The following is an 11919-nucleotide window of genomic DNA, read 5'->3' as shown; positions in this document are numbered from 1 at the left end:
GACACCATGTTCGGACATAAGGATGCTCATAAGTGTACGTGGTACCAGAGCACCCTAGGCCAAAGGTCGATGATTGATTTTGTGATTGTATCATCTGATCTGAGGCCGTATGTTTCGGACACTCGAGTGAAGAGAGGGGCAGAACTGTCAACTGATCACCATCTGGTGATGAGTTGGGTCAGAGGATGGGGGAAGATTCTGGACAGACCAGGTAACCCCAAACAAGTAGTGCGGGTGAACTGGGAACGTCTGGAGGAGGCCCCTGTCCGAGAGATCTTCAACTCACACCTCCGGGGGAGCTTTTCTGGCATCCCTGTGGAGGTTGGGGGCATTGAACCGGAGTGGGCAATGTTCAAAGCTTCCATTGCTGAAGCTGCAGCGGTGAGCTGTGGCCTCAAGGTCCTAGGTGCCTCAAGGGGCGGTAACCCTCGAACACCATTGTGGACACCGGTGGTCAGGGAAGCTGTCCGACTGAAGAAGGAGGCCTTCTGGGATATGTTATCCCAGAAGACTCCGGAGACAGTTGCAAGGTACCGACAGGCCGGAGGGGCTGCATCCTTTGCTGTGTCAGAGGCAAAGCAGCTGGTGTGGGAAGAGTTCGGAGAAGTCATGGAAAAGGACTTTCGGGCGGCACCAAGGTGCTTCTGGAAAACCATTCGACATCTCAGGAGGGGGAAACAGGGAACCGTCCAAGCTGTTTACAGTAAGGACGGTACGCTGGTGACCTCAACCAATGAGGTAACCGGGCGGTGGATGGAGCACTTTGAGGAACTCCTTAATACAACTAAAACGCCCTCTTTTGTAGAGGCAGAGCTGGAGGCTGATAGGGAATCATTGTCAATATCCCTGGCGGAAGTCACTGAGGTAGTCAAACAACTCCACAGTGGCAAAGCCCCAGGGGTTGATGAGATTCGTCCAGAAATGCTGAAAGCTTTGGGTTTGGAGGGGCTGTCTTGGTTGACACGTCTCTTCAACATTGCGTGGAAATCTGGGACAGTGCCAAGGGAGTGGCAGACTGGGGTGGTGGTTCCTCTGTTTAAAGAGGGGGACCAGAGGGTGTGTGCCAATTACAGGGGTATCACACTACTCAGCCTCCCTGGTAAACTCTACTCCAAGGTGCTGGAAAAGAGAGTTTGTCCAATAGTCGAACCTCAGATTGAAGAGGAACAATGTGGATTCTGTCCTGGACGTGGAACAACGAACCAGCTCTTCATTCTCGCAAGGATCCTGGAGGGGGTCTGGGAGTATGCCTATCCAGTCTACATGTGTTTTGTGGATCCAGAGAAGGCATATGACCAGGTCCCTCGGGAGATACTGTAGGAGGTGCTGCGGGAGTATGGGGTGAGGGGGTCACTTCTGTGGGCCATCCAATCTCTGTACACCTAAAGCGAGAGCTGTGTCAGGATCCTCGGGCAGTAAGTCGGATTTGTTCCCGGTGGGGGTTGGCCGTCGCCAGTGGTGCGCTTTGTCACCAATCCTGTGCGTGATTTTCATGGACAGGATATTTGTTGTTGTGGGGAGGGGTTGCAGTTCGGTGGGCTGAGGATCTCGTCTCTGCTTTTTGCAGATGATGTGGTCCTGATGGCATCGTTAGTCAGTGACCTTCCGCACTCACTGGATTGGTTCGCAGCCGAGTGTGAAACGGCTAGGATGAGGATCAGCACCTCTAAATCTGAGGCCATTGCTCTCAGCAGGCGACCGGTGGATAGCTTACTCCAGGTAGGGAATGAGTCCTTACCCCAAGTGAAGGAGTTCAAGTACCTCTGGATCATGTTCACGAGTGAGGGGATGATGGAGCCTGAGTTTGGCCGGAGAATCGGAGCAGGGGGGGCGGTGTTGCAGTTGCTCTACCGCACCATTGTTACAAAAAGAGAGCTGAGCTGGAAGGCAAAGCTCTCAATCTACCGGTCAATCTTCGTTCCTACCCTCACCTATGGTCATGAAAACTGGGTCATGACTGAAAGAATGAGGTCGCGGGTACAAGCGGCCGAAATGGGTTTTCTCAGGAGGGGGGCTGGAGTCTCCCTTAGAGATAGCGTGAGAAGTTCAGCCATCCGTGAGGATCTCGGAGTAGAGCCGCTGCTCCTTCGCGTTGAAAGGAGCCAGTTGAGATGGTTCAGGCATCAAGTAAGGATGCCCGCTGGGCGCCTCCCTAGGGAAGTGTTCCAAGCACGTCCAGCTGGAAGGAGGCCTTGGGGAAGACCCAGGACCAGGTGGAGAGATTATATCTCCACACTGGCCTGGGAACGCCTCGGGATCCCCCAGTTAGAGCTGGTTAATGTGGCCCGGGAAAGGGAAGTTTGGGGTCCCCTGCTAAAGCTGCTGCCCCCGCGACCCGACCCCGGATAAGCGGATGAAGATGAGATGAGATGAGAATTACATTACCGATGTCCAGAATATTCATAATAGATAATAGATGATAGAATTACATCTAAATGTAATTGTATGAAAGCCCAATACACATGAATGGCAAAAGTGGCGTCATTAGTACTGGCAAGAATTACGTTTTGGATATCTGAAATGACAATTGTAGATAGGAAGAATATCAATGTGAGTATCAATGAAGCTATGTTATGTTTATTTCTGTTGATTCCAAAGAAAAGGGAAGTTATAAATCATGGTCAGGGATGTAGATATTTTGTGTTGAGATGAACACAGCCTTTCAAATCACTAGCAATAATAGAATAAAACAAAAAATCTATGTATAACTATAGTGCTTAAAACTTGTTCTCTCTTAGATTGAACTTTAATCTACCAATGCCTTATCAATTAAATTCAATTAAATTGTATTTATATTGCCAGATTTAAACAAAAGTTATCTCAGAACACTTTGCAGAGTAGGTATAGACCACACTCTATGACTTATTTATGATTTACATAGACCGAACCATTGCTCCATAGAGTACGGTGGCAACTAAAACCTTCGGTATAACAGACAGGAACGTCAGACAGACCCAGCTCTGTGGAGGACGGACAGAGTATCTGGAAAAGTATTATTATCCCCCGGCAGACTAGGCCTATAGCAGCATAATTAAGTAGAACAAAATCAGCTTAAAAATAACAACATAGCTAAGGGCTCGTTAACCCTAGCAGTAAGCTTTATCAAAAAGGAAAGTTTTAGGTTTACTCTTAAATATGGGGACAGCGTCTGCCTCCCGAATAACACTTGGTAGTTGGTTCCACAGGAGAGGAGCTTGGTAGCTGAAGGTTCTGCCTCCCATTCTTCTTTTGGAGACTCTGGATACGACAAGTAGCCCTGCATTCTCAGAGCGCAGCGATTTAGTCGGGTAATACAGTACTATGAGCTCTTTAAGATAAGACGGAGCCTGACCAATAAGAGCTTTGTACGTAAGGAGAAGAATTTTAAATTCTATTCTGGATTTTACAGGTAGCCAGTGCAAAGAAACTAATAGAAGGTTGTTAGTAATTTTTACCAGTGCTGGCTCAGTGCTATGATTCACGCTAAATTCTGACTGAAAGTCCTCAAATAACTCATTATTATGTAAAAAGTCACACAGCTGATTGGCAACTAATTTCTCAAGGATCTTAGAGAGAAAAGTAAGGTTAGACATAGGTCTATAGTTGGCTAGTACCTCAGGATCAAGACTGGGCTTTTTAAGAAGAGGTTTAATTACAGCTACTTTAATAGACTATGGTACATAACCTGCTGATAAAGACATGTGCTAACTAAAGGTAACACTTGAGACGTGTAACCATCAGTGTTGTTAGTTGAGTCTTTGTCAGTTGAATTTTGAATTTACTTCCTTGATTAATATCAATCATTTGTATATTTGATCTTATTTATGTATCTATGTAAACAGGACCTTGTGTAAAAAAAAAGGTATTTATAACAAGGCATTTAAAAGAGCCTTTTGAAATAACTGAAAAAATAATAAATAACAACACATCAAAAACAGAAAGCTAAAGTTTCCCTTTAAGATGAGTAAAATAAAATATTTCAATTGCTTCAATATTACTGTGTAAATAAAAGCCATAGCTGTCCCCCTCAATTTGTACCTTCATTTTTAAATGTAGGTGCTAATTTATTTACAGTTAACAAAGATGGACACTGCATGAAGTTAAAACCATTCAAACTCAATAAAGCGGTGTGATTTAGCTTTTCAGTATCAATATGCAGTTTATGTTATTAGAGAACACAGCATTTTCAGGTCTGCTATTCAGTTACCTGTTTTTCAAGGTAGATGAGGTTACAGCTTCTATTTTGTTTTGTTGCTCGTTTGTTTTCACATTTTAAAAAAAACATAAATTATTATTATATCATCTTTATTCTTGGATTCATTTTAATTTTATTAAATTAAATTATGTTTGTTTAGTATAGTTTGTTCTAATTTTTCTCTGTTTTGTAATTTTTTTGAATTGTTCTCAGATTATTTTCAGATCTCCTGCGTTTGTCATAGGCTTGGTGCCTCAAAGATATTTCTCTATCTTTGTTTCTATTTCTCATTTTCATTTATTTTCTTTTGCTTTAGGCAAAGTCCTTTTTTATGTCTATGTTAAAACTCCTTCTGATGCAGTTTTGCAGCAGTAGCTTGGAAGGCGGAGGCCCTGCAGCATTTCTGTTCTGTGTTTACTCTGATAATTCTGAAGCATCAGACGTTATCACCATTAGTTTCATGAAAACACAATTGTCGCAAAATTATTTCCCTTTAATCAACAAACATTATTCATTTATAACCCAACAGTGGCTCAATGCAATCGCTGTTAGGCTCAAATCTCTTATTTATTCTCCTCTAAATGTGTTTGTGAGAGTTTTATAAACATGACCTGGGTGCTGGGACAGGCTGTCATGTTTTCGTTCAGTCACTGAATCTAGGTCAGATTTTCAGAAAACATTATTCTTCGGCCAATTTTCTTTTCTTTTGCCCCTCCTGTTCACACAAATATATACAGGCATTAATTAAAGCATTAAATATTTGAAATGCATTTAACTTTTTATTAACCCTCCTTTATTTAACTTCTATATTTAAATCTCTCCTTATGTACTTGAACATTCATTATTTTGTTAAAGCTGCAATTTATTTACATTTACTTTGATTTATTCTAATGCTCAATAAATGACAAGATTAAGCAACATTTTTTAAAACCCTGATTAGTATTGGTGTAATCTCAACAAAGGATGTTATTTTCATTTGAATCTACCACTAACGTAACATTTAATCATGTTCATTTTCTAGAGGATGAACCGATGTTTGCATTTGTCAAGGCAAATAGTTGAATAATCATAGTAATTGAATAATCTATTTCTAGATTCCATTGGTTTTTAGTTTTATCCTTTGGTTTATCAAATCTCATGGTTCAAGGAGATGCCCATGTCCCAAATTTCAGTTTAATATGATATAAAAAGCAGGAAAATCTCCATTATTTGAAATGCTTCAGCATTTTTTGCCATCTGTCATGAAATTTACTTTTAAGAGTAATTTTTTTAAAAATGTATTATTTTACTTCATTAATTTATTTCTAAATTCTTCTCCTATATATATATATATATATATATATATATATATATATATAAATAATTTCATATCCATATGCATATATTCACGCATCCATACAGCCAGTCACATACAAACCGCACAACACAAATACCAATGCAATGCAATTATTCAGTCCGTCACAGATCATGGGGTCAACACAACTTATTCACAACCTACAATACTTTTTTCTGCCCCCGTTGCTGAGGAGGAAAGTCGCAGATAAAAGGAAAGACACAAACTCCTTCACCAAAACTAACTAGCTAACTTAACCCCACATTTTCACACACACACACACACACACACACACACACACACACACACACACACACACACACACACACACACACACACACACACACACACACACACACACACACACACACACACAAACACACACACACACACACACACACACACACACACCCACACACACACACACACACACACACACACACACACACACACACACACACACACACAGGCACAAAGGTGATGGGTGATAGAGAGAGAAAGGAAAAAAATTAAGGAATACAATATGATCCATGTCGTCACAAGGCACCTGCTTCCACGATATTGGACAAACAATGTATGCCACGGGTCCCCTATAACAAAAACCCCATATAACCCACTAAATGAACGGATTTAACCCCGCCTGGGTGACTTAACCTGGTATTGGGCCAATTCTACCTGCTAGCTCAACAGTCCTACAGACTTGAACTGCTCAGACCTCTCAAACAGACTTTCACTGTGTGACAATCAAAAATGTTGATCGAACTGCTGGCTGGCCCTTGCACAGACTCCCACTGTGCGTCAACAACAAGTGGACTCAAACCACTTGCAGGGGAGGGACTCAAACCCTCATCTTCTGGTACCACAAACAGAAAAAAACTCACCGGAGAATTCGTTGAGACTTTTCCACAGGTTCCTGGACCTTGGCAGTAAAAGGGCCCCCTGGTTCTTGGATGTCCCCCACGTCTCAGCTGAATTTGTGGCGAGGTTGGGGTAGGAGCTTCACTCCACTGCGCACAGAGTTCACCTTCAGTCTTGCCCCGTACGCGCCTCTCACTCCTCAAGGTCCCATCTGGGGTGCCAAATTGTTATGGGAAATATCCATCAACAAAGATTAGACACAAGGAAGTCTTGGCTTTTCTCCGTGGTTTTATTTCTCAAAGCATTTTCTGCAGAAAAGGACTGTGCACACACAAACAGAGGCTGCTGGGAGACAGAGAGAGACCCCGAGCTCAGGGCAGTTTTTCATTTTATACTATACATTAATACATAATCAGCGTTCAGATGGGTGACATACAAGCTAGAGCCCTATCATTAGTCACATTCATATCATATGATTAGCATACGAATAGGCAATAACCTTCATCATACTTGAAGAATGTGTTTTGTTCTGTGTTTTAAAACCCAACACATGCAAATTGTAATTTCCACTACACCCCCTACTACAAATTTTGTATTAAATTAAGTTGCACATTAAATTGAGCCTAACAGCTAGGGCAAATTAAAGCCTTCACAGCTTGGTGCATACAATACTAAGATATAACAATTATCATTATTAACATATTCATATATCTATACATCACATTTTAATGTTAAATGTATATTTGGGAGGCATATAAGCCAGTAAGCCCAAGCTTCATCGAGGTTGTGTATATATATGAATTTATCTTTTGTATCTTTGATCATAATATGTTGCATTTATGTTAATGTCTATTATCAAACATATTTTTGGAAAAAGAAAAAAAAAATCTTTGTAAGATTAGCAAACAATTTGGGACCCCCTGCAGTAACTCTGAGGAACCCCCTAGTTGAAGATCTCCACCATAGACTGTAACATCTCTACACTACAGTATCCAAATATTGCCCCCCCCCCAAAAAAAAAAAACAAAAAAAAATTTAAAAAAATGAACAACTATAACTTTAACTCAAACTTGAAATACTGCGATGCATTTTGCTAATTTTAAATATGGAAGTATTCTTGGCCTTGAAAATAATAGTTTAACAAAACCATAGAAATTCAACCAATCTAGATTTCACATCAAGGTCTTCATCTGTGCATGGGGTTTGCTCTGCTGTCATGGATCAGTCTGGTTTAATTGTCTCATTAATCTGACTTGCAACCTCAGTAGTTGTTTAAGTATATCCCTGGGGCTTTCAGGACTGTGATACTGTTGGAAGATATTAGGTTGGGATTGTTTTGTCTAATTGATCAGAATATTTTCTCTTATATCACTTACATTAATGATTAATGGAATTTACAGTTTTGTGGCTGCATGTTTGTCACCAGCCTGTAAGGTCAATAAAACAGTTCAGTACAGTTAATCTTTTATTGACACTGTACTCATTTATAACACCAATAATGACAAGCCCAAAGCCTGTCTGAAGAAATGTGTCTTGCTGCTATCTTTGTCCCCTTTAAATCTCTTTTCTTGCATATCGGATATGTCTGTGTAGTTATATGTTATTTTATTGAATATGCTTGTCTTTTTCCAAAAATTAAACATCACTTACTTAGTAGTCGTCGCATTCAGTTTTATTTTGAAGGCAAACACGCCATGACGTTGAAACTGATATTGACGTCACGATTACAAAAATACACTTTCCATAATTAAATTATACAATAAAGAGCGATTGTATGCATTTGAACTATGCAATACCACGCAATCTACTAGCTGGTCTGAGCCCTACACTGCATGCTGTGTTAATTAATAACATTTAATTCATAATAACAGTACATTGATGGTGACACGGTAAATGGCGATTCTTTTTTGGCACGCCCACTCCTGTCGTCCTCGAGCTTGGTCTCGTGATAGCGTCAAGTCAGCTGACAGCACCTCCAACGTCTCTCTTATATACAAATAAAAAAACATTTGATTCAGGTAGTTAAACGAAAGCACAGACATTTGGATATTAATCTCAACCACCACTGAAGATGTTGTCTCGTCTACTGAAGGAGCACCAGGCGAAGCAAAGCGAGAGGAAGGAGCAGCAGGGTGGGTGACTGGACAGCTGGTTAGCTATCGTGCTAACATGCTAAAAACAAAGTTGATGGAGTGTGTCAGAGGGCCCCGTAGTACGTTCACTATGATGATTTACTTAATGATGTTTTTACTTACACAGAGAGACGCAGGCGTGATGCTATTTCTGCAGCCACCTGTCTGACAGAAGCCCTGGTAGATCACCTCAATGTTGGGTATGGGAATTCTGCTCTCCGACCCCCCTGCTGTTTCTGTTTTGTTTCCTGAGATTTTGCAGATTTTAGCCTGATGTTACATTTGATAGTTGTTATTGGTAATTGGCTATTGGGCTCTATTGACAACCTGGTACCCTCACAAAGAAGGGTCTTATGTCCTAAAATGATATACTGCGCATAATTCTGTGAAATACTTGCCTAATAATTTGCCCCCTGACTCATAGATACACCCAACATAAGGTAGCACTTGTTTTGAGTCTTAACTGTAGCTGTAAATCCTCTGCAGTAGCCTCTACATGGAGCTTTCATTATGTTTTTCAGGGCTGAAACTAACGATTATTTCTTAATTTATATAACCTTTTACATTAATGATTCCATATTTACACCCTTTGCACTCTGCACTATTGTCGTACAGTTTACGATTTCATACATATATTTATATCTAAATGCTTATGCTTACCAATGTTAAACTTTGTTGTCCTTGTTGTTTTTAGCTGTAGGTCTATGTCAGTGCCTTTACATCAAAAGCAACAAAGCCGTCAAATTCTATTTATGTGTTCATACTTACTTGGCCATTAAAACTTATCAATTTGCCAATCATTTTCTTGACAGTTATATGGTAATGTTGTAAAGACAGATAACACATGCTCATTATGTATGTGAATGTCTTGTTTTATTTGTCAAACAGTCCAAAACCTAAAGATATTTTGTTTGCAATTATATAAAACAGGAAATTGCTGCAAATCCTCACGTTTGGAGAAGTCAACACAATATAATGTTCTGTATTTTTGCTTGAAAAATGAATAAGGAATTCAAAAACAGTTACTTAAAAAGTTGATAATTCATTTTCTATTGATTGAAGTCCAATGTGTTTTTTTTTTCTAATGGCTGGTTATCTCCAGCCCACATAAATGGCAGAAAATCCTCACTTTTTAAAAGATGGAACAACGTACAGAGTAGCAAGTAAGCAAATTCTCACTTTGTTGATTCAGTAACAATGGATCAGTACTGAACTCCTGATTCAAGCGCTATGTACTAAATATGTTCTACTAAGTTCTCTTTCATAAACATTTTCCATGAAGTCACTGGTTTAGATTGTCTAGGTGCCATGGTTCCCTAAGAGATTACAGTCAAGCTGACCCACCAACACCTCTTTCTGAGCCAATATAATAAAGCAACCCATTCTTTATGCAGGGCAGTATTGGCCTAATGTGTGGCACAACCTTAGTATATTAAGATTTTTAACACTGTGAAAGTTGTGATGAAACCAAGACAATCAGCTTAAGAATGGTATGCAAATACCTTTGTAGTGCTGTTACTTCATGAAAAAGATTATGGTCAAAATCCTTTAGTTACTTTGTAAAATTTAGTCTAGTTTGAATATTACAATATATGTTCAGTATAAATTGAGAAATGAATGATTTAGACTTTGAACAATCAAATACATATTCACTCTCACATGCCACAGTGGATACATTTTACTTAATGGTTTCTTTTCATATTTTTATGATACTGTAATGCTTCTCACTGTCGTTCTCCTGTTTTTCTTTAGAGTTGCCCAGGCTTATGTAAATCAGCGTAAGCTTGACCATGAGGTGAAGACTCTCCAAGTGCAGGCGAGCCAGTTTTCCAAACAAACTGCTCAGTGGATCAGTATGGTGGAGGGTTTCAATCAGGCCCTAAAGGTAAGACACACGGCATCAGCAGTAACGTAATTCAAAAGCAAGGCCTTTCTGTCATGTAATCTGCTTATATACCATCTTTGATGAATATTTTACATTTTATAAATCAACAGCTGTCAAATTAATAAGTTTACCTACCTTTTTATTGCAATGTACAAATTTGTGTTGATGACACAAGGCTGCTGAAGGTCATATACCTAATATCAGTACTTGCAGTCACTATCACATTTACAGCCCTCCTCTTGCAGCTCCCCTCTCTGTCCTAAGCCCCTCCCACTAGACAGGCACGTGCATATGCAAGCGCTTCATACAGTAACCTGTACGAGTATTAGTCATTAATTTCCACCATTCCGATCGTTATTGTTAACCTGCTGTTACATATAACATAATGCCACCAAAAATGGTCTTGTTGCAAAATGACTCGTCAAAACTTTTGACTTTTGCTTTATCGGGTTTACTAAAACTAGATTTGTTTAATTTAAGGGCCTTAATACAGGTCCCAGATCTGAGCAGATTTGACAGGTGGCAAAAGCAATTACTGTATGAGTTTCCAATCCCTCTGCAATGATCCAGCTTATATCATCCTCACATGGGAGATGCCTGGAAGTGTTTAAAGCTTGCTTATTGCTGCTAGATGAACACAGTGGTGACACCAAATTAGTTCCTATACTTTCTTTTGAACAGGAAATTGGGGATGTGGAGAACTGGGCCCGCAGCATTGAGATGGACATGAGGACCATCACCACAGCTCTGGAGTATGTACACAAGGGTCAACTTCAGTCTGCTTCTTCAGGAACTTAATTACGGGACGTTTACAGCTGAAACTAAACACACTGGAATAAAACCGGAATCTAATTGACTCTGAACAGCAAAGCAGCAATGACTGCTCATCTGCATGCTCCTCTGAGTGAGATAATGCTGACCGTTACTTTGTTCAGAGAAATGTTGAAAGTCTGAAATAGGTCCAACAGCTATTTAGCAGTGACTTCAACTGGTTATTGAATAATTGGCTATTTCATTATGGAGTTTTGAAAGTATGTACAAACTTAGTTCACCTAGTTGTTATAGCTTTAAGAGGCCACAGACTAATTGGCACCTCTCTCCTTGTCTGTGGTGTCTCCTAAAAATGTTTAGGTTTCTTTTCAGCACCTGATACATAAATTATGTCTTTGTTTATGTATGATATGCAATGTACAATGATGACTTCACTGTTTTTGTCAGACTTTGTTACCATTTGGGGTTGTAACGTTCTTTTTAATAAAATTACACAATGCACTGGTGTTTTTTCTTAAGGCTATATATATTTTATCTAACAGGAAAGTGTGTATATACATAAGGCTTCACAACAGCTGAAATACAACAATAAAGTAAAAAGAAGGACAAGGAATAAGGGAAGCATGAGCAGGCTACTTCTTCACAAAATGTTCATACCCACAATCAGTGTCAGGAAAAGATTATATGGTAATTAAATAAGTGTAACAACTTTAAATGTTCAGGTCAGAAGATGTAGACTTGTTAAACAACTGTGATACTCAGGAAA

At 39.8% G+C, this 11919-nt stretch overlaps 1 protein-coding gene across 1 annotated transcript; it reads left to right on the top strand.

The window, feature by feature from the left end:
• Nucleotides 1-8323: 8323 nt before the first annotated feature.
• On the top strand, nt 8324-11654 carry bloc1s1 (biogenesis of lysosomal organelles complex-1, subunit 1). The gene is made up of 4 exons (XM_083938834.1): nt 8324-8497; nt 8625-8697; nt 10250-10382; nt 11064-11654. Exons 1-4 carry the CDS (start codon nt 8437-8439, stop codon nt 11178-11180), a joined length of 384 nt encoding a protein of 127 aa, XP_083794960.1. The 5' UTR covers nt 8324-8436; the 3' UTR covers nt 11181-11654.
• Nucleotides 11655-11919: the final 265 nt, after the last annotated feature.

Source organism: Echiichthys vipera, assembly GCF_963691815.1.
Source record: "Echiichthys vipera genome assembly, chromosome: X".
Taxonomy (NCBI): Eukaryota; Metazoa; Chordata; class Actinopteri; order Perciformes; family Trachinidae; genus Echiichthys; species Echiichthys vipera.
Note: the sequence above shows the minus strand (reverse complement) of the source record. Positions and strands in the feature narration are given on the sequence as shown.

Bases quoted from the DNA above. Each gene is read 5' to 3' on its own strand.
- bloc1s1 (XM_083938834.1), top strand. From the start codon at position 8,437: ATGTTGTCTCGTCTACTGAAGGAGCACCAGGCGAAGCAAAGCGAGAGG. The intron at 8,698-10,249 runs GTATGGGAATTC...GTTTTTCTTTAG, and splicing joins GTAGATCACCTCAATGTTGG to AGTTGCCCAGGCTTATGTAA. The intron at 10,383-11,063 runs GTAAGACACACG...TCTTTTGAACAG, and splicing joins GTTTCAATCAGGCCCTAAAG to GAAATTGGGGATGTGGAGAA.